This window comes from Hemiscyllium ocellatum, chromosome 10, assembly GCF_020745735.1.
Source record: "Hemiscyllium ocellatum isolate sHemOce1 chromosome 10, sHemOce1.pat.X.cur, whole genome shotgun sequence".
NCBI classification, from domain to species: domain Eukaryota; kingdom Metazoa; phylum Chordata; class Chondrichthyes; order Orectolobiformes; family Hemiscylliidae; genus Hemiscyllium; species Hemiscyllium ocellatum.
The window spans coordinates 82,529,734-82,553,735 of record NC_083410.1 but is presented as its reverse complement, the minus strand read 5'-3'; the positions used below and the strand labels follow the sequence as shown (position 1 = coordinate 82,553,735).

The window sequence follows — 24,002 nt, the reverse complement described above, 5'->3', positions numbered from 1 at the left end:
ATGTGGCTGGTGTGTTCTTAATTCCAAAGGGCATCACTTTGAATTGATAAAGCCCATTTGGGGTTACACAGAAATTTCTTTTGCTTTCTCTGATAAAGGTACTTGCTAATAACCACCCACTCAGTCCAACTTTGTGATATAAGTGGCTTGTCCAACTTTCTCTATATAGTCCTCCAGTCTTGGTTTTGGGTAAGAGTCTGATTTTGTAATGGCATTGACCTTCCGATAGTCCACACAAAATTGTTGAATCAGGTTTGGGAACTAACACAATCGGTGAACCCTATTCTCTCTGACTCAGTTCAATGACAGCTTCGTTGAGCATCGCATCCACTTTTCTTTTATCAGCACAGCATTCCCTACTTTTACCCCATGCACAATAGCATTTTCCTCCCCAACTTATTCCTGCATATGTCCTGATACTGCTGCAACAAACCTTTCAACTACATTCTCTGCTCCTGAGGCAGATAGTTTACTAACTTATCCCAATCCTTCGGGTCTTCCTCATTGTTTAAAGTATTTTGAGGCATATCAGACTCCACAACATCTGGGTTTGATTCCTCACTCTGCAGCATTGTAACTAACACCTGATTCTCCAGTTCCTTCTCTCTGTTATAATAAGGATTCAGCGTATTCACATGACATTCCCGATGCAGATTTTTTTCTATCCGGCATCTTTACCAGATCGTTTACCTGACTTAAGTTTTCCTCAATTTGATAAGGACCACTAAATCTGACTATGAAGGGATCTTCTATCACTGGAAACAATGCTAATACATCATTCTTATAGGAAAATGTACGAATTTCAGAGTTTCTATCTGCCACCTATTTCATTCTATGCTGTGCCCTCTTCAGGTGCTGTTTAGCTAACTCATCTACCCGAGTTAATCTCTCCCTCACCTCCAATACATAATTCAAATGTGAGATCTCTGACTTCAGTCCTGTCAATTTCTCTTTAATTAATTCCAAAGGGCCTCTCACTTCTTGTCCAAATATTAACTCAAAGGGAGTAAACTGAGTAGATTCATTTGGGTCACTTCTAATGACAAACAATATGAATGATATTGTATCTTTATCCTAATAAGTTGGGTAATTCTGACAGTATGCTCTTAAGATGGTCTTCAGTGTCTAATGCCACCTTTCTAAAGCCCCCTGGGATTTAGGATAATGCATACTTGATTTAAAGAGTGTATCATTTTTAGTCTTTTCTAGAGCGAATTATATAATGAATGGAAGAGCCTTGGGAAAAGTTGATGGGCAGAGAGATCTGGAAGTGCAGGTCCATTGTACTCTGAAGGTTGCTGCACAGGTGGATAGTGTGGTCAAGAAGGCATATAGTATGCTTGTCTTCATTGGATGGGGTATTGCGTGTAAGAGCTGGCAAGTCATGTCAAAATTGTACAAGACATTGATTTGGCCACATTTAGAAGACTTTGTACAGTTCTGGTTGCCAAATTACCAAAAAGATGTGGACCCTTTGGAGCGGGTACAGAGAAGGTTTACGAGGATGTTGCCTGGTATGGAAGGTGCTAGCCACGAAGAGAAGTTGAGTCGGTTAGGTTTATTTTCATTCGAAAAAAAGGAGATTGAGCTTTACAAAATCATTAATGGCATAGACAGAATGGATAGAGACAAGCTTTTTCCCAGTGTGAAGGATTCAATAATGAGAGGTCACTCTTTCAAGGCGAGAGGTGAAAAGTTTAAGGGGGTACACATGGCAAGTACTTCACACAGAGGGTGGTGGGTGTCTGGTGGTAAAGGCAGGCATAGTAGATTCATTTAAGATGCATCTGGCCAGATGCATGAGCAGGTGGAGAGCAGAGGGATGCAGATGCTTAGGAATTGGGCGACTGGTTTAGACAGTAGATTTGCATCGACTCAGGTTTGGAGGGCTGAAGGGCCTGTTCCTGAGCTGTAAATTTTCTTTGCTCTTTGTTCTTTGTTATATCTAAGCTACCCATGACTTCCTTAAACAGCCTAATAGTAAAATTAGACCCTTGGTCAGAGCGATCTCTCTGGATAACCCATACATGTGAAAAAAGCTACTAATTCCTCCTCCACCCTTTTAGCCTTAATACTTCGTAATGGAATTGCTTCCAGAAATCTGTTGACACATTCATTATGGTCATCAAGTAATGGTTGACACTTTTAATTTTAGGGAGGAGACCTACACAATCAATTATTAACTGCATGAAAGGTTCTTCAATATGGGAATTGGCAACAAAGGTGCTGGTTCTATTACTGCTTGTGGCTTCCCTACAATTTGGCAAAAGTTAACCACATTTTTGTGCAGTCCAGGCCAATAGAAATGCTTTTGTACTTTAGCCTGAGTCTTCCAATCCCTAGGTGACCTCCCACTGGTAGTTCATGTGGTACCTGTAACACTTCCTGTTTGTATGCTGCTGGCAACACAATTTGGTGCACGTCTGCCCATTTCTCCTCTGCACTAACTTGCTGTGGTCTCCATTTTCATTTTGCGATTCTATCTTTAAGGAATAACCTCTCAGGAATATTCTCTGCCTCCTTTTCTGAGCATGCATCAACATATATATTTTTCTTGTTCCGTCTTACTGTTAGCCTTTCAGGACTAAACACTTCAGCCTAACCCTCTGCATGTTCAAGTTTTTCCTGCATCATTATGTCAAACTGAGCCGCAAATCCTTCATCTTTCTATTTAGTTTTTGTTTTGTTCTATGACCTATGATAGTGGGATCTTGTTACTTCACAGTCTGGGAAAATTTCAGGGTGTTTTTCTTGTAACTTCTCAGGTCCCTGCTCTTCCTTTGGCTTCTCCACAACTCGAGGTGTCACTCCTACCTTGGATCCTACTAAATCGTTCCAAAGAACACATTGTATTCTTGGAACTGACACTCTGTCAATCACTCCCACAGTTACTACCCCAGTCTTGATTTGGCACCCCAACCAAATGTTACATAGGGGAACACTAAATTTCAAGGCGAAAGTGAGGACTGCAGACGCTAGAGATTAGAGTCGAGAGTGCGGTGCTGGAAAAGCACAGCAGGTCAGGCAGCATCCGAGGAGCAGGAAAATCAACGTTTCAGGCAAAAGCCCTTCATCAGGAATGAGACTGGGAGCCTCGTAGGTGGAGAGATAAATGGGAGGGGGTGGGCCTGGGGGAAGGCCCATCCGCTCCCCATTTATCTCTCCATCCCCAAGGCTCTCAGCCTTATTCGTGATGAAGGGTTTTTGCCTGAAATGTGGATTTTGTGTTTCTCGGATGCTACCCGACCTGCTGTGCTTTTCCAGCGCCACACTCTCAATGTTAAATTTCTGTCCATCTATCCCACAAATTACTACTCTCTTGGGTAACAGGTCAGAAAGAGTGCAAATACGTTCATCTCTTTCTATTCAATCCTGTATCTCTCAAAATTATGACTTTTTTCCATTCTCCCCTGTTCTTTCTGAGTAAACTTTACCCACAGAGGCAAATTCTTCATAGAGATCAGGAACTAACTCCATACCCAGCCCTTGCCTGCACTCTCCTGCAGCTCCTCAACTTTTCTTGGGGTTTCCTTTATTACTTTCACTAATGCCACTGGCTAAGCTTCTTTTACCACATCCTTTCCTACAGCGCCTTTCTTTAATGACCAGCACTGTGATTTTACTTGTCCCACTTTACCACAGTGGAAACACCTGAGGCCTTTAACCTCCTTTCCACCCTCTTGGGCTTCTTTTTTAACCGGTGGTAAACAATTACTAGTGTCCTCTACTGTTTGTTTTGTAGTGTAGGATCTTCCCTTCTCCCAATTTCTATCCCTCACAGGATGAAATTCTTGCCGGAATCTAAACTTTGCCTTATGCACCAGGGTATATTCATCTGCCATATCTGCTGCTCTTCTCACTTCTTGAACTTTCTGTTCATCCACGTGAACACTTATCATCACTGGAAGTGAGTTTTTAAACACCTCCAGCTGAATAATCTCTCTTAGAGCCTCATAGGTCTTATTTATTTTTAAGGCCCGCACCCATCTATCAAAATAACTATGTTTAATTCTTTCGAAATCAACATGCCTGACTTGGTTCCTTCTTTGTTTCTGGACTGCTGTCATAAGCACTTAATACAGCCTGTTTGACAGCTTCATAATCCCTTGACCCCTCATCTAACAGCACTGCAAATACCTCACTAGCTCTACCTACCAACCTAGTTTGAACTAGCATTACTCATAACTGTCAAGCTAATTTTTCAAATAAAATAAACAAAGCTTCGGCATAATTCTCATCAAAATGTGGCAGTGTTTTAACAGTTTGTATATATCACTACCTTCTCTCTTCATCTCTATCCTGTTAACTTGACTTTCCCGACTAATTCACAACTTCTGAAGTTTAAATTCTCTCTCCTTTTCTCTTTCTTTTCTTTTTCTGTCTCCCTTTCATCTCTCTTTCTCTTTCTTCTCTATCTCTGTCTCTTTCTTTCTTTCTCTTCTCTCTCTGATCAGCTGAGAACCTTCTGTCTTCTTTTTCCTCTCTCTCTTTCTTCTCTCTCTTTTTCTCTTTCTCTCTCAACCCAAACTGTTATGTCTCAGCAGTGGACCCTTCTGTTAATTAAACCAAGCACACAGAAAAGCTCACCTCACCTTATAATCTGTTAATGTATGAGCAACGGAGAACTTCCCAAATTCCACTATTTAAAGAAAAATATCAATTTTATTTTTTAACTCTAAAAGTGTACATTAAGCAACAACTTTTTAAAACTTGAAGCCTCCTTTCTTTTAAAGGTCTGTTATCTATCACCTAATCCATGACAATATACTGATCCAATAAAAGTCGAGAGTGTGGTGCTGGAAAAGCACAGAAGGTGAGGCAGCATCTGAGGAGTAGACAATCGATATTTCGGGCATAAGACCTTCATCAGGAATGAGCATTTCTGATGAAGGGCTTATGTCCGAAACGTTGATTCTCCTGCGCCTCGGATGCTACCTGACCTGCTGTGCTTTTCCAGCACCACACTCTCGTCTCTGACCTCCAGCATCTGCAGTCCTCACTTTCTCCAGATCCAATAAAAGCCCCTATTAAAATTGCGTCAACCTAACTTTCAAAACCAGACAGCAGCTGTCATCATCAGCATCTGTCTTCCACTGGCTGTCATGCTGTCTGAGTCATCTTCAGTTTTTTGCTGGAAAGATATTTCATATAAAAAAGGTACCTTAGATAGAGTACATTTTGAATAGCAGTATCTCCCTCTAGATGGCAGGTTGTCGCTCTCTGGCTAACTCTCAAACTGCCAGCATATTTATGCCCCAAACATCGAATTGTCTCATTGGTTTGATGTTGGCAAAACAGTAAAATTCAAATTCAGTTGGGTTTTAGTATCCTGGGGCATAATTTAAACTGATTGGTCAAATTCAAATGGCGGTCAAAACAACTGAGGTGTCTAGTTTGCAGCCAAATGTTACATATTTTCAATTTTCCAGCACACTCTTAAGACTGCTAGTCATTCACATGACAGTTGCCTGCAAACTCTCACTGTGAAATAGCCTTCACTCTCTCTTAAAGATACAGTACACGCCTTCAAATTCATAACACAGATACGATGCCCAGCTCATTGATCACCAATTCTGACATGCCACAGTGAGAAACCAAAATGACCTCTTCCAGAGACAGACGCAGGATGCAACTGATAGGGTACCCTTCGTTGTCCAGTACTTTGTGGGAGCAAAGAAACTACGCCATGTTCTCGCAGCCTGCAACACATTATCAATGTTGATAAGCACCTCGTCAAGACCTTCTCTATGCCCCCATTTCTCACCTTTAAGCAACCGCCAAAACTTAAACAGACCATTGTTTGCAACAAACTGCCCAGCCTTCGGGATATGAACCATAATACCGTGAATCCTTTCATGGACCACCACTGCAAGACATGTCAGATTGTCGACATGGATACTACCATTACCTGTGGGAACACTACTCACCATGTACACGGCAGGTACTCATGTGACTTGGCCAATGTTGTCTATCTCATATGTTGCAGGCAAGGATGCCCCGAGGCATGGTACATTGGCGAGACCAAGCAGACGCTACGACAACGGATGAATGGACACTGTGCACCAATCGCCAGGCAGGGGTGTTTCCTCCCAGTCACGGATCATGTCTGTGGTCAGGGAATTTGGCCTCGGATCTTCGGGCAAACGTCCTCTAAGGCAGACTTTGGGATACACAACAATGCAGAGTGGCCGAGTAGAGGCTGATAGCCGCGTTCGGAACCCATGAGGATAGCCTCAACCGGGCCCTTGGGTTCATTTCACACTTTAGGTGATCCCACTACACTATACACTCTCTCACACACACACTTACATACTCACACATTCACACAGATCTTCTCTCATACACACACTCTCTCTCATACATAAACACGCCCTCCACACTCACACCCACGCACACACCCTCTCACAGGCTTATACTCCATCACACTCGCACACAAACTTTACCAAGCATGCACACACACTCTCAAGTGCACTCACTCACTCACATGCAGACACTCACACTCTTTCTTTCATGCATGCACACGCACACACGTAAGTCTATTTGCAGATACATTCTATTTTGCTCAGAAAGAGGCCAATCTGTAGGCAGTCAATGCAGGCAATCAATCCATGTGATATTTTATAAATTATTACTTTGAAAATAGATCCCGTCAGACTCAAGATTGGGGTACAGAAAAACTCTGACCTCACACCAATAAGCATTGTCTGAGCTGAGCTGTCACCTCTTTTTTTAATAAAACTTTCAGTTATCTCAAGGATGTAACTTAAAAGTGTTCTGGGATTTACACATTAGTTAACTGAAACTTGCAACCCATAAAAAGATGAAAGACCAAACAACAATCTAGGTTTGTTCAATGTATCGTTTCAGTTGCATGACACTGTAATCTTTTGCTATAAATTTTGTGTCTTATGATCCTGTTCCAAAGCTACCTGATGAAGGGGCAGCTTAAATGTTGTGCCTGATGTTGAAAATTGAATGCAAATGGTCTACTGGAGAGCAGCAAGTGCTAGCTTTCATCTCTGTGAATATTGGTGCATGTATCTTTTGTAGAAATCAATCACCAAGCTGTTGGACTATAAGCTGGTGTTGTGTGATTTCTAACTTTGTTGACACACACTCAGGACACCACCCACACCCTCCACCTCCTCCAAGACTTCCATTTCCCTGGCCCCCAAAGCCTCAACTTCACTATGGATATTCAGTCCATCTACACCTCCATCCGCCATGACCAGGGCCTCCAAGTCCTCCATTTTTTCCTCTCCCAAGTACCCTTCCACTGAAACTTTTATTCATTTGACTGAACTGGTCCTCACCCTCAACAATTTCTCCTTCCAATCCTCCCACTTCCTCAAGACCAAAAGAATACCCGTTGGCACTCACATGGGCCCCAGCTATGCCTGTTTCTTTGTTGGCTACGTAAAACAGTCCACCTTCCGTGGTTACACTTGCACCACTCCCCACCTTTTCCTCTACTAATTGATGACTGCATTGGTGCTACCTCATGCTCCCACGAGGAGGTTGAACAGTTCATCAGCTTCACCAACACAGTCCACCCCAACCTTAAATTCACCTGGACCATCTCTGACACCTCTCTCCCCTTCCTAGACCTCCCCATCTCCATCCACGAGGACCAATTCAACACTGACATTTTTATAAACCCACCGACTCCCCCAGATACCTGGATTACACCTCCTCCCACCCTATCTCCTGCAAAAACGCTTTCCCATATTCCCATATCCTTCCCCTTTGCCACGTCTGCTCCCAGGAGAACCAGTTCCAACCCAAAACGCAACAGATGGCCTCCTTCTTTAAAGACTGAAATTACCCCTCCCAAGTGGTTGAAGATGCCCTCCAAAGCATCTCGTCCACATCCCTCACCTCCGCCCTCGAACCCCACACCCCCCAACCAAAACAAGGGCAGAATCCTCCGGTCCTCACCTTCCACCGCACAACCTCTGCATAAATCACATCATCCGCCGACATTTCCACCACCTACAAACGGACCCCACCACCAGGGATATATTTCCCTCCCACCTCTACCTGCTTTCCATAAAGACCGTTCCCTCAGTGACTACCTGGTCAGATCCACAAACCCTAACAAGCCACCTTCCTGGCATCTTCCCCCGCCATCGCACAAATTGCAAAACCTGCACCCACACCTCCCAAAGGAGACTTCCACATCCATCAAAGTTTCACCTGCACTTCCGCACATGTCATTTATTGTATCTGCTGCCCCTGATGCAGTCTCCTCTACATTGGGGAGACTGGATGCCTTCTCACAGAGCGCTTTAGAGAACACCTCTGGGACACCTACACCAATCAACCCCACCATCCCGTGGCTGAACATTTCAACTCCCCCTCTCACTCTGCCAAGGAAATGCAGATCCTGGGTCTCCTCCATCGCCACTCCCTCGCCATCCGACACTTGGAGGAAGAACACCTTACCTTCCACTTCGGTACCCTTCAACCATAGGGCATTGCCAGTTTCCTCATTTCCCCTCCCCCCACCATACACCAGTTCCAACCTGCCAGCTCAGCACCACCTTCATGACCTGTCCCTTCCTTCCCACCTATCCACTCCACACTCCTTTCCGACCTATCACCTTTACCCCCACCTCCATCCACCTATTACAATCTCAGCTACCTTCTCCCCAGCCCCAACCCCCTCCCATTTATCTCTCCACCCCTGAGGCTTCCAGCCTCATTCTTGATGAAGGGTTCTGGCCTGAAACATCGATTTTCCTGCTCCTCAGATGCTGCCTGACCTGCTGTGCTTTTCCAGCAACCCACTCTCAACTCTGATCTCCAGCATCTGCAGACCTCACTGTCTTCTAACTTTGTCCACCCTAGTCCAAGACCAGCACCTCAATATCATGGATCAATGGAGACAGAGCCCAGAGAGATAGGGGTGGAAATGCGTTTGGAAGTTAGATAGACAAAAAGACATGGCTGATAGCAAGCCAGGGAGGAAGAAAAGCTGATAATGGGGACCATAAGTCGGCAAAAATGGGTTGGCTGAGCAAATAACGGGTCTGGTGATGACAAGGCCTGGGGCATGGTGGGGACGGGTAAAGAATTTGTAAATAGGTGCTTGGGCTTTAAAATTATTGAACTCAAGACTGCAGGTTCCCTTAGTGGAAAATAAAACACTGTTTTGGCTCTAGTGGTGCAGTGGTAATGTCCGTACCTCTGAGTTAAGAGACCCATGTTCAAGTCCCACCTGCTCCAGAGGAGTGTAATAACATTTCTGAACAGGTTGAGCCTTGCTGGAGCATTGCAACCTTCTTGGGACAGAAATGTTGGCCACTCTATGATGTGTTGAAGTGTTAGATAATTGGAAGCTCATTGTGGGAAGAGTTTGTGAGAGCCTCTTCAAATAATAATGTGCAAAGATGCACAATGTGAGTGGACAATGGCACAGCAAGCCGTATTTATTACATTAAAGGGGAAAATAGCATTTCCATCTGTGGTCATGTGGAGACGTATGTCACAACAGATGTATCAGGAAATACAATTGGAGCTGCTCTCTGACAGAACGTCAGAAAGTGATACACAATTGCTTAAACACTGTGCCTGTTGTTGAAAACTGAATGGAAATGGGCTATGAGAGTGTGGGAAGTGCTAGCTTGCATCTATGTGAATATTGGTGCATGTACCTCTTGTGGGAACCAATCATCAAGCTGACTACATTGATAGTTCCATCAGGATCTCATCATCATCCTCACCACCCATTGGTGAGGCAAGGTGGAAGGTCGTGAATCCACCTCTGTTGGAACAGGGATGAAATCGTGTTCTGTTGTGATCAACCTGAATACCACCAGCACCTATCCAACTATACCAACTGTATCAACATCCAGTCTTACATCTCCCACTCTTACTATCTGCCATCAGGATTTATAACTTGGTTAGCTGTATTATGAGCCTTCGTCGGCCATTAAAGCCTGTGTAGGACTTGAACCCAGAGTTTCTGACTACACGCTGTGCCAGGAACTGTCCCTCACATAGAACAGAAGGAAAATTTTAAATGATCGATGGAGTCCAAATATTTAGCCTTAAGTGATCAAAGTAAAATGTGTTCTATCAGTTACAATATGCCACTAACTCATGTTTACATTTTACAGGAGTTTTACTTCAAATGTGGAAAACATCCAACCTCTGAGAGTGACACATCTGTGATTTTGAACTTAATTACTCCAAACAGACAAAACATCCCATGTATAACCTGTACTGAAACTGTGTAAGTATAATGCTTATTTAACTGTATTCTTGATAATGAAGGATTTTCATGATGTGAGTAAACGACTGAACTATATCTAGAGAAAAACTATTCTTAATTTTCTTTACTTTCAAAGAAAGATTCCCTCTGTTGATCTTATAACATTTTTGTTTGCCTTGAAGAAAATATGTTGTGTGTGGATTTGTAGCAACAACAAAAGAATAGCAATCTCCTTTCAAAATCTCTTTTTAGGTGCTTCTACCGAGTCAATTCTGCATGTTCCTCCATTCCTCAAGTTCCTAATGCTGATCTTGATGCATTGCAGTAATTTTCTTTCAACTGCTTAAAATAATATTTTAAATAATAAGACTAAACAGTGGTTCCCAAAATAGCTACAATTACTTAACTTAGATCAATTTCTATTATGATAAATGTAAAATGGAATGCAATGTTCCAAGGTGCTTCATGAAATCATTAATAAGCAAAGTATGATACTGAGCCACATAAGGAACCACTAGCCAGAATTTTACCATTCCTGGGAGCTGCGGTTTCATTAAAGCTGCTGAGAGCAGATTTCGATTGAACACCTGACACTTTGTCGCCATCAAAATTGTACCCCCGGGTGGGACAAGATGCAGAGAGGTTGCCTATCACAAGGAACTGGGCAGGTCATTTAAATTGTAAAGGTCAAACTTGGAGCCACTTCATGCTGAAGGTCAGGTAACCACCCGCAATGTACTGGGGCTGTTGCAGTAAGATGCAGCCTGTTGGCATCAACCCAAGAGGGAAGATCTCACAGGCCAAAGAGCAGGCTGTAAACAATGAAAAGAGCATCCATTGCCCCGATTACCTCCCCAGAATAGTTTGCCCTCCATCAGTTGGCACAAGGGCTTTTAAGTTTAAAAAATATTGGCGAAGCTCCTGAGGCCTCCTGCATTTCTCAGCAATGACGAGCTAACCCTGCAATGTTGCTGAGGCATCAGAACTGCTGGTCCTGTGATTTGGCTGGCAGCCCCAGGAGCATCAGCAGCATCCCTCGTTGGAAGGATGCCAACAGGAGGCCACTTAGGAGACCATCTTTGGTAAAAATAACTGGGCAGGTCACAATGCGAGCAAGTGATTTAGACTTAGTTTCTATCCTGAAGTCAGAGTCATGATCCCTGATAAAATGATGACCAAAAAGCTTCCTCAAGGAAGTAAATCTTAAGGAGTATTTTGAAGGAGGGAAGTGAGGTAGAAATGCAGAAAGATAGTATCCCAGAGCTTAGGGTCTAAGCAACTGAAGTGCAACAACTGATGGTGGAGCAGTTAAAATTGGGCAAGCACAGGACTGATGTGGAGATACGGTATTGGACTGGGGTGGACAAAGTCTGAAGTCACACGACACTAGGTGATTGTCCAACAGGTTTCTTTGAAATCACAAGCTTTCAGAGCGTAGCTCCTTCATCAGGTGGCCTCCGAAAGCTTGTGATTTCAAATAAACCTGTTCGACAATAACCTGGTGTCGTCTGACTTCTGATTATACACAGGAATGACCCCCTTCTTTTCCATAATGATTAGGATTGTAAGACAGTACCCCTCTTTCACTAATTGACAGAATAAATGCTTTGATATTTATAGGATGCCTTGATATTCAATTCGACAATTATACTTTTTTTCTACGATTATATTCAATTTTGCTGATAATGGAATTCCTGACTGGTGATGAAAATTATCACACTACAGAAGGAAAACTGGAGTGATGTACTGCATGGTGACTACAAAAAGCAATTTCATTTCAGAACAAATTTCACACATTTTTCATGTGGTGACAATCATTTTAGACTGAAGTTTTTATCCTTGCCAGGGAAGAGAACAGAAAGTATTCCATTGCAATGACTATTATGTACTGATTGAATTGTACTCCTGGTGATACAGATGTGGTTCCAGACATTGGAATGAGAAATGATGAGTCAGAACATGACATTATATCAATCTCTTCACCTTGCAGTATTTGAGAGAAGCTAAAGTAGTGATATTAATTCCAGAGGAATCTGTCCACTCTGGAGTTTTGCAGTAATTTAAGCTGGATTTATACCAAAACCAATCTGTCTCAAAATGCTGATTAACAGAAACAAGTAACTTCTGTATTATAGTTTGCAACAAAATAAGCTGCTGCACTAATGATACAAAGGGAGCTAAGTATTGGTTTTGATTTTTGAGTAGGTAGCCTATCTCCACGATTATTCATTTAATTTTACGTATTGCCTCCATACCTCCTCCAAGAATGACTTCTGCCTAATAAACAAGGTTATCAGCTTTTTGAAAGGCTTTAATTGAACTCTTCACAAAATACTGAAATAGACAGAAATTTAATTCAAATGTATTCAAAATGTAAGGAAAAATAATTAGCCATATGCCTCAAATCTCTGGCTGTTAGAGAGTTCAAGTAGTTATATAGTCTTTGGGGCATAGCTCCACATTAAGCATGGCATAAGGAAAGGAGGCAACTGCCATGAAATATCACAAGCCATTGCAAGAATTGAAATATTAGTGATTTTGCACTATTTTATACCCATCAAGCTAACTGGATTATCCAACCTGCACATCAAGTATGTGATGATTTAGTTTATAGCAAATTTTAAATCAGAAATCTTCTATATTCAAAACATAATCTTTTGATATCATTTTAAGTATCATAATCATATGATCAGTTAAAATCAAATCTTGGATAAAGGAAACATTTGTCCTACAGAAGTATAAGATAATCTAAAATAATGTAAAGGTGAAAACATATAGATACCTTAGTTTGCAAATGTAGCTGACACTGTTGTAACAGTCTTATGAGCTATTAGCCCTCCAATCTGACCAATTGTACATTCTCCACCTTGCTCTTTCTGTTGGGCCAATGCCAGAAGAAGAGCAGGAGATGGCAGATGAGACTGTGCAAGCCTCAGGTTGTGAACAATTCTGAGGAAACATCATCATAGGAGCACAGGTACACATGTACGATGAGATGTCAGTTGCATGTAGAATAGTTAGGATAAAGTGAGAAGCACATTTCATGCAAATTTGAGTTCTGACAGAGTCACTATGCTCCAAATCTCATTACAGATTTATCCAAATATGAACAAAACAATTGAATTCCAGAGTCAGTGTAATCACATTTTGTGACAATTTGCAAACATGTACATATCAAAATAAACCAGTTTAGTTTGATGTTGACTTTCATGTACTGCACACAATTCAGTCTACTTTGAAAGGATATTGTATTTGGTGACATGAATGGGGTTGTATATGTCCTTGGCCAAACAAATTTAGATGGGATAAGCTTCCACCTTTTAGTAAATCATTCATGGAATTGAGAGGTTTTCTTTTGTTGAGAAATAATTTTAAATATCCATTCTTCATAAAAACATTGTTTGTACACTTGGCTTCCTAACCTTCAAAGATGGCTCCTCCAACAGATATTATTGAGAGAGTGTAGATGTGATTGACAGTATGTGTATGTGGAGCAGCTTAAAGCATTTTTCACTGTTAATAATATCCTGGATGTTCCTAATAATCTGTCTGTTCATTAGGGAGTAGGGGAAAAGAAAAGGATGACATTTCTGACTGAACCATGTACAGAAGTAAATAAATCACTGAAGAATTTTCTTTAACTTACACAAAACTAAAGGTGAAGGCACTGTGAAACATTTTGTGTAACACCACTGTCTTAAATAATTGGAGATTATGAAAAGGTATCTGTTTAGAACCAGGGATCAGTTACACAGTACGGGTATTAGAGTGGTTATTATGGTTCTGAAAAAGCTGTCTGTCCATCACAACGTTAGAAGAAAGCATTATTTTTTAGATTAGATTCCCTACAGTGTGGAAACAGGCTACTTGGCCCAACACGTCCACACTGACCCATTCCCCTACCCTACATTTACACTTGACTAATGCCCCTAACACCTTGGGCAATTTAGTGTGGCCAGTTAACCTGACCAGCATATCTTTGGATTTTGGGAAGAAACCCACACAGACACAGAGAGAACGTGTAAACTCCACACATACAATCGCCAGAGGTGGGAATTGAACCCACGTACCATCGATGTCAGATAGCAATGCTAACCACTAAGCCACCATGCCATCTGTCCCATTAAGCCCAGTCCTCGGCCTCGTATGATGCCGGTAGCTGGGTGTTGAGTTATCAGAAGCAGTGTGTGAAGAGGCAGAAGCAGGGTAAGTGTGCAGGAGTTCGTACCAGGCTAAAAACAAACCCTAGCCAGCCGGCTCTACCTTCCATTCTGCTCTCCAAATGTCTGGTCTCTGAACAATAAACTGTTCTGCATATGATTGTGACAAGCATCTCAGTGTGAGTTCAGAGACTGCTGCATCCTTGTTTTCATGGAAACATGGCTTAGCGACAGAGTTCCAGACACCACCATCCAGATAGCGGGCTTGCATTTATGGGACAGATTACCAAAGTTAACCTTTGTCATAGCTTACCAAACATTTTGGTCCATGTTTACAACACCTGCAAAAAGTTAAAGTTAATAATAATTGTTTGCTGATGTAAATAAATTGCAGATGAGTAAGCTGAAAACCCCAAGTAAAGTAGTTACAAAATCCTGATAGCAATGCTTAGGCTAACATTGAGCACAGAACTGTCCATCTGTGAATGCAGAGTGCTACAACTGCAAGAAGTTTTAATTTACCAAGGCACATCAGACAAAGATGGAAGGAAACAGCAATTACTACACATGAATGTGAAAGAACAGCAAACTGATGAGGAGTCATTTGAGATCTGTACAAGAAGAATATTCCAATAAAAATTCACAGAGCATTACAGTACAAGTAACAATTGACAGACATGGTAGTTGGCATGAGGGTTGCAGTTAATGTGATTCTTAAGTATCTACCATCAAAAATTAAGTAAAAATCAGTTAGACAAATCACACATGGAATTAAGAAATTATATAGGAAAGAAAATTTCCATAATGGAAAGAGTGATCCCGTCACATACACGGAGCAATGGGCAAAATTACTCATTATCATAGTGAAGCGTTAGAAACCAGACTGGCAACAACTGGTCAAAATCACAGAAATTAATTAGAATGAGATACTTTCCTCTAACAGGAAACTCACAAATAAAGCAACATGATTACCAAATTTTGTTTACTGATTTACTTTTGTTTATTGGTGTTTAATAAAATTGGACATTTTATTTAAGGATATAAGGCCGAAATATGGGTTACTGCACACTGTGTTCAATTCTCTGTAATCTGAGGTAGAGCAAGAGCTCAAAAGTCTGGAGACAGAGAATGTCATCACAGGAGTTGACTAGTGTAACTGAAGTAGTACCAAAAGCAAATGGCAGTGTAGGATTATGTAGAAATTATAGAGTAACTGTAAATTAGGTATTGGACATCCAAGATGGCGGCATGACAACTACTCACAGCAGCCTCTCCGGACCGAGAACTACTTAGTTCCAGGAGGAACAGAAAACTCGGTGTTTGCAGACGGTGTTACAGCAAACACTGCTTCAGCAAAGGAAATGTACCTGAATAGAGAGCTGCTGAGGCAGTTACATGATCTGGGCTTGCTGCGGAGACCAGGCCTCCAGTCTTCGACCTCACCTGATGTCGGTGGCCGGGTGTTGAAACGCCGGAAGTGGTGTGCGAGGAGGCAAAAGTGTGGTAAGCATGGAGGAGTTCTCAGCTTGCTGTGGAGACCAGGCATCCAGTCCTCGGCCTCACCTGATGTTGGTGGCCAGGTGTTGAGACATTGGAAGCGGTGTGTAAAGAGGCAGAAGCAGGGTAAGTGTGCAGGAGTTCGTACCAGGCTAAAAACAAACCCTACCCGGCCAGCTCCACCTTCCATTCTGCTCTCCAAATGTCTGCTCCCTGGACAATAAATCGTTCTGCATATGACTGTGTCAGGCATCTCAGTGTGAGTTCAGTTACTGCTGCATCATTGTTTTCATGGAAACATGGCTTAGCGACAGAGTTCCAGACACCACCATCCAGAAAGATGGGCTCACCTAGTTTCAGGATGACAGAAATGCAGCTCCTTGCGGTAAGGCTTGGGGTGGGGGGGGGGGGGGGGTCTGTGTGTCTACATCAACACAAAATGGTGCAAAGACTTCATGCTAGTCTCCAATTACTGCTCATCACTGGTGGAGTTTGTGACTTTTAGATGCAATCCATTTTATTTGCCATGGGAATTCACCACTGTCCTTATAGTCAGGGTGTAGATTCTTCCCAGTGCTAATGCTAAGGAGGCACTCTGTGAACTGTTAAGGAAGCACTCTGGGGCTATTAGTGGACTGCAGAACGCACATCCTGATGGTCTGTTTATTGTTACTGGAGATTTCAACATGCGAATCTCAAGACTGTGCTCCCTAAATTCCATCAGCACGTGGACCTTGCGACGAGAGGGGAGAAAACACTAGATCTGGTTTATATTACATCCCCAATGCATACAGGGCAGAGCCCAGCCCCACCTCGGTTCACCAGACCAGATCTCTGTTATGCTAATCCAAACATACAGATCGCTCATCTGATGTGTCAAACAGGTTCTGAAGCAGGGGAAAACCTGGCTATGACAAGCCATTTCTTCTCTTCAAGACAGTTTGAGTACAGTGACTGACGCATGTTCAGGGATATGGAAACCATTAGCGATTCCATCAGCTTAGAGGAGTACACAGTGTTGGTGATTTGCTACATTAGAAAGTGTATTGATGACATCGCTGCATCCAAGACCATCACTTCTTGCCCTGACCAGAAGCCGTGGATGACCGAAAAGGTGTGTGCACTGCTGAGGACCTGTGTGATTCTGCCTTCAGAGCAGATGACAAAGTGACCCTAACAACAGTGAGGGCCAACCTGACCTGGGCCATCAAAGAGGCAAAGCGTGCACATGCACAGAGACTACACAGCCACTTTCAGGACGGCGGCGATACACTGAGCATGTGGACGGGAATCCTGGCCATCACCAACCACAGAACAGCATTGCTTGCTTGTGTTAGTGATGCCTTGCTCCTAGATGAGTTGAAAAATCTACGCACGATTGGAGGCACAAAATGAAGCGGCAGCAAGGACATCCACCCCCCCCCCACCTCCCCCTCCCCATAATGACCGGGTGCTGTGTTTTACCAGTGTTGAAGTGAGGAAAACCCTGTGCAGAGCCAATCCACATAAGGTCGCTGGACCAGATAACATCCCTGGTAGAGTGCTCAAAGCATGCTCTGATGTACTGATGGGTGTTCTCATGGACATCTTCAACATCTCACTGAATTTGCCATAGTTCCAACATGCTTTAAGGCCACTAACATCGTTCCTGTACCAAAGAACTCTTCAGCGTCCTGTCTCAACGACTACCGCCCGTTACGTTAACTCCCATTATCATGAAGTGCTTCGAGAGGCTCATGATGGGGCATATTAAGACCCAGCTGCCCTCCTCACTGGACACCCTCCATCTGAGCCTCACTCACCTAGAGAACAAAGACATCTACATCATAGATTTCACTTCGGCATTTAACACCATCATTCCTCAACACCTGATTGGAAAGCTGAATCTGCTGGGCTTAAATATCTCCCTTTGTAACTAGATCATGGACCTCCTGACTAGGAATCTTCGGTCAGTCCAGATCGGAGATTGGGAACAGCATCTCCAACACCATCACACTGAGCATGGGAATCCATCAGGGCTATGTGCTCAGTCCACTGCTGTTCACCCCACTGACACACAACTGTGCAGCGATGCCTAGGTCAAATTACATCATCAAGTTCACTGATGACACGACTGTATTGGGTCTCATCAGCAGGAATGACAAGTCTGTATACATAGAGGAGGTGCAGTGGCTAACAGACTGGTGCACAGCCAGCAACTTGTCTCTGAACGTGGACAAAATGAAATAGATGGATGTTGATTTCAGGAGGGCGTGGAGCGACCACTCTCTGCTGGATATTGATGGCTCCCCTTTGGAAATGGTGAACAGCACCAAATTTGTTGGCGTCCGCCTGGTGGAGAACCTTACCTGGACTCTCAAAGCCAGCTCCACAGCCAAGAAAACCTAGCAGCATCTCTCCTTTCTGCGCAGGCTGAGGAAAACCCACCTCCCAACCCCCATCCTCACCACATTCTACAGAGGGTTCATTGAGAGTACTCTGAGTTGCTGCATCACTGCCTAGTTCAGGAATTGCACCGTTTTGGATCGTAAGACCCTACAACGGATAGTGAGGACAGCTGAGAAGACCATCAGGGTCTCTCTCCCCTCCCTTATAGACATTTACATCACTTGCTGCATCCGAAGGGCTAAGAACATTGTGGAAGATCCCACACACCCCTCACTCAAACTCTTCTCCCACCTGCTATCTGGCAGAAGATACCCGAGCATGCGGTCTCTCACAGCCAGACTGTGCAACAGTTTCCTCCCCCAAGCCATCAGACTCCTTAACACTGTATGATCAGACTGTTTTCCATCTGAAATTCTTTGCAGGACTTCAAATTTGCTGCTAGAAAAATGTCTATTAATTATCCTTCTTTTATTACACTAATTTGCATGTTTTGGTATTTTTATGCATTTTATGCCACCCTTTGTATGACCATGTAGCGCCTTGGTCCTGGAGGAACGCTATCTCGTTTTTTACTGCATCCGTTGTATTAGGTAGAAATGACAAATAAATCTACTCTAGAATATAATTCTACCAATAATTTGCAAATGTCAACGATCTGCTCACTATATTGTCAGGACATCCCATTATTTTGAAAAATAAATCTGACAAGTGTCTACCTGCAATAATCAACTCACTGGAGGCAGAAGATCCACAAACCTCCCCATCCTCAACAATAGGAGAGCCAGGCACATCAGTGCAAAAGTTAAAACTAAAGTGTTCGCAGCAATCGTCAGCCAGAAGTGCTGGGTTAGTTCCACGTGATGTTAAGAAATTGTATTAGATACGGCTAAAGTTATGGACCCTGACAACATTTAGCAATAATATTGTTTTCTTCACAGAAGTTGACTGGAATATTTGGGCTACTCCCAAAGTGGTAGTAGCAATAAGTAGCAACTGGTAGTAACATCTGTACAAGTGGTAGTAGTAAATAAGAAGATTTATGAGAGGAAACCAGAACATGGCAGTGGAAACCCACACAGACACAGAGAGAAAATTAAAATTCCACATAGACAGTTACCCAAAGATGGAACCAAACCAAAGTGCCTGATACTGTAAGGCAGCACTGCTAACCTCCGAGCCACCATACAATATTGCAACAGTGTAGAAAATTGCCCTGTATATAACATGCAGGACAAATCCAGCTGACAAATTATTATCCCATCAGTTTACTCTCATCAGTAAAGTGATGGGTGTCACTAATAGTGCTATCAAGAAGCACTTGCTTAGCAATAACCTGCCCAGTTTGGATTCTGCTGGACTCACTCAGTTCTTGACCTCATTACAGACTTAGTACAAGCATGGATTAAAGAGCTGAATTTCAGAAGTGAGGTGACAGTGACTGCCCTTGACATCAAGGAGAAAGTGAGGACTGCAGATGCTAGAGATCAGAGCTGAAAATGTCTTGCTGGAAAAGCGCAGCAGGTCAGGCAGCATCCAAAGAGCAGGAGAATCGACGTTTCAGGCATGAGCTCTCCTGCTCCTTGGATGCTGCCTGACTTGCTGCACTTTTCCAGCAACATATTTTCAGCCCTTGACATCAAGGCCATATTTGACCAAATGTTGGCATCAAGGAGCCTTAGCCAAAGTCAATGGCAGGGTGAGGTGAGGGTGTGGGGGAAATGGGGGATACATTCTGCTGAATAAAGTCAATCTTGGCACAGCTGAGGATGATTGTGGTTGTTGGCGTTCAGTCATCTCAGCTCCAGGATTTTTTGCAGGAATTCCTCAGGGTGGTGTCCTAAGCCCAACCATCTTCAGCTGCTTCATTGATGATCTTCCCTCCATCATGAGCTCAGAAGCTGGAATATTCATTGATGATTGCATAATGTTCAACCCCCTTACGACTCTTCCTGTACTGAAGTACTCCATGTTCAAATGCAGCAGACCTACGGTGGTTAATATCGAAGTGTGTCAAATAACACTTGTGCTACACCAGTGCCAGGAAATAATCATCTTGATTAACAGAGAATCTAACCATCACCCTATGACATTTAATGGCATTACCATTATTGAATTCCCCACTATAAACCTCCTGGGGATAATGATTGACCAGAAACTGAACTGGACGTACATAAATAGAATGGCTAAAAGATCATTTCAGAGGCTATGAATCCTTCAGTGGTTAACTTACCTCCGAACTTCCCATAGCCTATCCACCATCTCCAAGACACAAGTTATGGTGTGATGGAATACTTCCCATTTGTCTGAGTGGGTTCGACTCCAGCAACACTTAGGAAGCTGGACGTTGTCCAGGACTAAACACCACATCCACAAAATGGTCGTCTCTGCCCCTTGACACTCAGTAGCAGCAGTGTACTATCTACTAGACGCACTGCAGGAATTCAACAAAGATCCTTAGACTGCATTTCCCAAAACCACACGAGTACCATCGAGGAGAACAAGGGCAGCAGAAACAAAGGGATACATCATCTGCAAATTCCCCTCCAATCCACATACGATCCTGTGCTGAAAATATTGTAATCACCTGTCACCTGGTCAAATTTCTGGTACTCCCTCCCTAACATCTCCATGAATAAACCTACACCAAATATCAATGATTCAAACAGAAAGCTCATCACAGAGGGCAACTAGCAACTGGTAATAAAGCCATGCTCATACTGTGTTGCCCACTGTTCTCAAAACTAATTCTTGTTTTCATTCTACAGATGCTGCTAGATCTGCTGAGTTTCTCCAACAATTTCTGTTTTTGCGTGTTTCTTCTCTCCCTCTGGGCCTCAACAAACCTGTGTGAGTGTAAGAAATCAGAGATAGTACAGACCCACTTCTGCCTCCTCTGGGCCTGTGTGTGTGAGAGAGACATCAGGAGAGTCTTGGTAGTCAGACTTAATACAGGCATAGTGTGGACATGAGAACTTGCCCATAACCATGATAACCCGAGCTCCAAATCTTTACACAAACCTTGAACACCTACAGGTGAGAGACGCGAAGTCAAGCAAAGAAATGGAAATCCTGTGCCAACTGCCTAAGCACTACCTATGAGCAACTCAGATTCATAATGGATGCTGAAGGAATCAAATACCATCACCATGTGTCAGATACAGACCACCAACCATCAACCCACAAGCCAGTGAAATAATCAGACAAAATAGTCTCAGGTTGACGAACATATCCACAGGGAAATATATCCTTGGTGGTGGGGTCTATTTGGGAAATATATCCTTGGAGGTGGGGTCCACCACCTCCAAACAGACCCCACCACCAAGAATATATTTCCCTCCCCACCCCTATCAGCATTCCGGAAAGACCACTCCCTCCGCGACTCCCTCGTCAGGTCCACACCCCACCAACCCAACCTCCACTCCCGGCACCTTCCCCTGCAACCGCAAGAAATGCAAAACTTGCGCCCACACCTCCCCCCTCACTTCCCTCCCAGGCCCCGAGGGATCTTTCTTTATCCATCACAAATTCACCTGCACTTGCACACACATCATTTACTGCATCTGCTGCACCCGATGTGGCCTCCTCTACATTGGGGAGACAGGCCACCTACTTGCGGAACGTTTCAGAGAACACCTCTGGGACACCCGGACCAACAAACCCAACCACCCCGTGGCTGAACACTTTAACTCCCCCTCCCACTCCACAAAGGACATGCAGGTCCTTGGCCTCCTCCATCGCCAGACTATGGCAACACGACGCCTGGAGGAAGAGCGCTTCATCTTCCGCCTAGGAACCCTCCAACCACAAGGGATGAATGCAGATTTCTCCAGCTTCCTCATTTCCCCTCCCCCCACCTTATCCCAGTTCTAACCCTTGGACTCAGCACCGCCTTCTTGACCTGCAATCTTCTTCCTGACCTCTCTGCCCCCACCCCCACCCCCACTCCGACCTATCACCCTCACCTTAACCTCCTTCCACCTAACGCATTCCCAACGCCTCTCCCCAAGTCCCTCCTCCCTACTTTCTATCTTAGCCTGCTTAACACACCCTCCTCATTCCTGAAGAAGGGCTTATACCCGGAACGTCGATTCTCCTGCTTCTTGGATGCTGCCTGACCCGCTGCGCTTTTCCAGCAACACATTTTTCAGCTCTTACCTATGAAAAGAGGCCAATTACTGGACACTCAGAGCAGATTTGATCCCTTAAAGGAAGGGATGAAAACAGTACCTTTTTATCTGAAAAAAAAAGTACCTGGCTGAGAAAGGCAGATCAGGTTTTGAACAACAACCTAATAAATTTCTGAACTTTTAACGTGATGACAAAGTTAACAATAACAAGGTAAGATCATTCTTCAAGTACAGGCTTAAAGAAAATCATGTGAATAAAAATAGCATAAGAATCTCATTACAAACTGAAGTTTCAGAGCCTTAACAGGAAGTTAGTGAAATTGTTAACAAAACAGAAATTGCTCAACAAATTCAGTGGTTGAGCAGCATCAGTGAAGAGAAAACATAATTAATGTTTTGGTTGTAGTGACCCTTCAGAATCTTTGGGTTTTTTTTGTGAAATCTTTATTACTTTGATGTTATAAACAAGAAAATCAAAATTATATTTGGTAACAAAGATTTTTTTTATCTTATTCATAGAAGTACAGAATAGTGGTTCAGAAGAAAGAGAATCTGATCATGCAGTGTTTAATTCAGCATACTGAGTGAAACCATTTTGAGGCAATCATTAGGATATCCTTCAGCCATATTAGAAAAGGAATATCTTCATTCATTTGTATGAAGATTCCATATTGGTAAATGAAACTACACTTTACATTGAAATAACATTTAGAACAGCAGAAATTTGAACAGCTTTCAGTTTTTGCACCATAGCAACAAGTTTTACAACAGCAAAGAATCAGCAACAGCTTTAATCAACAGAGAGTCTCACTAGACAACAGAATAAGTCTAGTACGAGAAAAATATTCTTCCAAATCAGGACAACAATTAACAACTTTAAATGCCTGTGAATAAACAAATAATGAAACAAAATTTACCTACACCAATCTTTACATTTGAAATTTTAAACTTATAGATCCTTTCGATAGATTCATAAATTGCCACATGTGGAAAACACAATTCCCAAGATTTTAAACAGCTTCTGGCTTGTAAAGTTTAGCATGCTTACCTGTTGCATAAGAATGACATCAGGTCATGTTACATCAGCAACAAATCAATGAGAAACAAATTATGTTTGACAATCTCTTAACAGCTTTTGATCAGTATTTCACTTCAAAACAAATAGAACACCAATGTGATCATGATTCAGTAGCAGATATCAATTGAAGAAAGGTCATTGGACCTGAAACATTAATTCTGCTTTCTCACCGCAAATGCTGCCATACCTGCTCAATTTTTCCAGAAATTTCTAACTTTGTTTCTGGTATCCAGCATCTACAATTCATTTGCATTTTTTTTAATTTGAGAAGTATCAACTTCCAGAAGAGTCTTTAGATAGTATATGCAAAGTGTTAATGAAACTGCCTGACCCATGCAGCTGTGGGCACTCAGAACAAGAGCTCATTTGCAACAGAAATATCTCCTCGATAAATCAGTTACTGAATTTACTCAATCAATAGATGCTTTAGTTCTAGAGTACAATGGGACCTTGATTAGATGGGCTGATGGAGCACACAATTCCCAATAAAAGTGCCCAAAATTCGAACTGCACAGTTAATGCTGTGAAGAGTGAAG

At 42.9% G+C, this 24,002-nt stretch overlaps 1 protein-coding gene across 1 annotated transcript in view; it reads left to right on the top strand.

The window, feature by feature from the left end:
* prkn (parkin RBR E3 ubiquitin protein ligase) overlaps window positions 1-24,002 on the top strand; it is a 1,131,251-nt gene that overhangs the window by 636,575 nt on the left and 470,674 nt on the right. Inside the window, exon 6 of the mRNA XM_060831013.1 lies at window positions 10,122-10,237. Coding sequence (XP_060686996.1) covers window positions 10,122-10,237 — 116 coding nt within the window. The remainder of the gene's footprint in view (window positions 1-10,121; window positions 10,238-24,002) is intronic.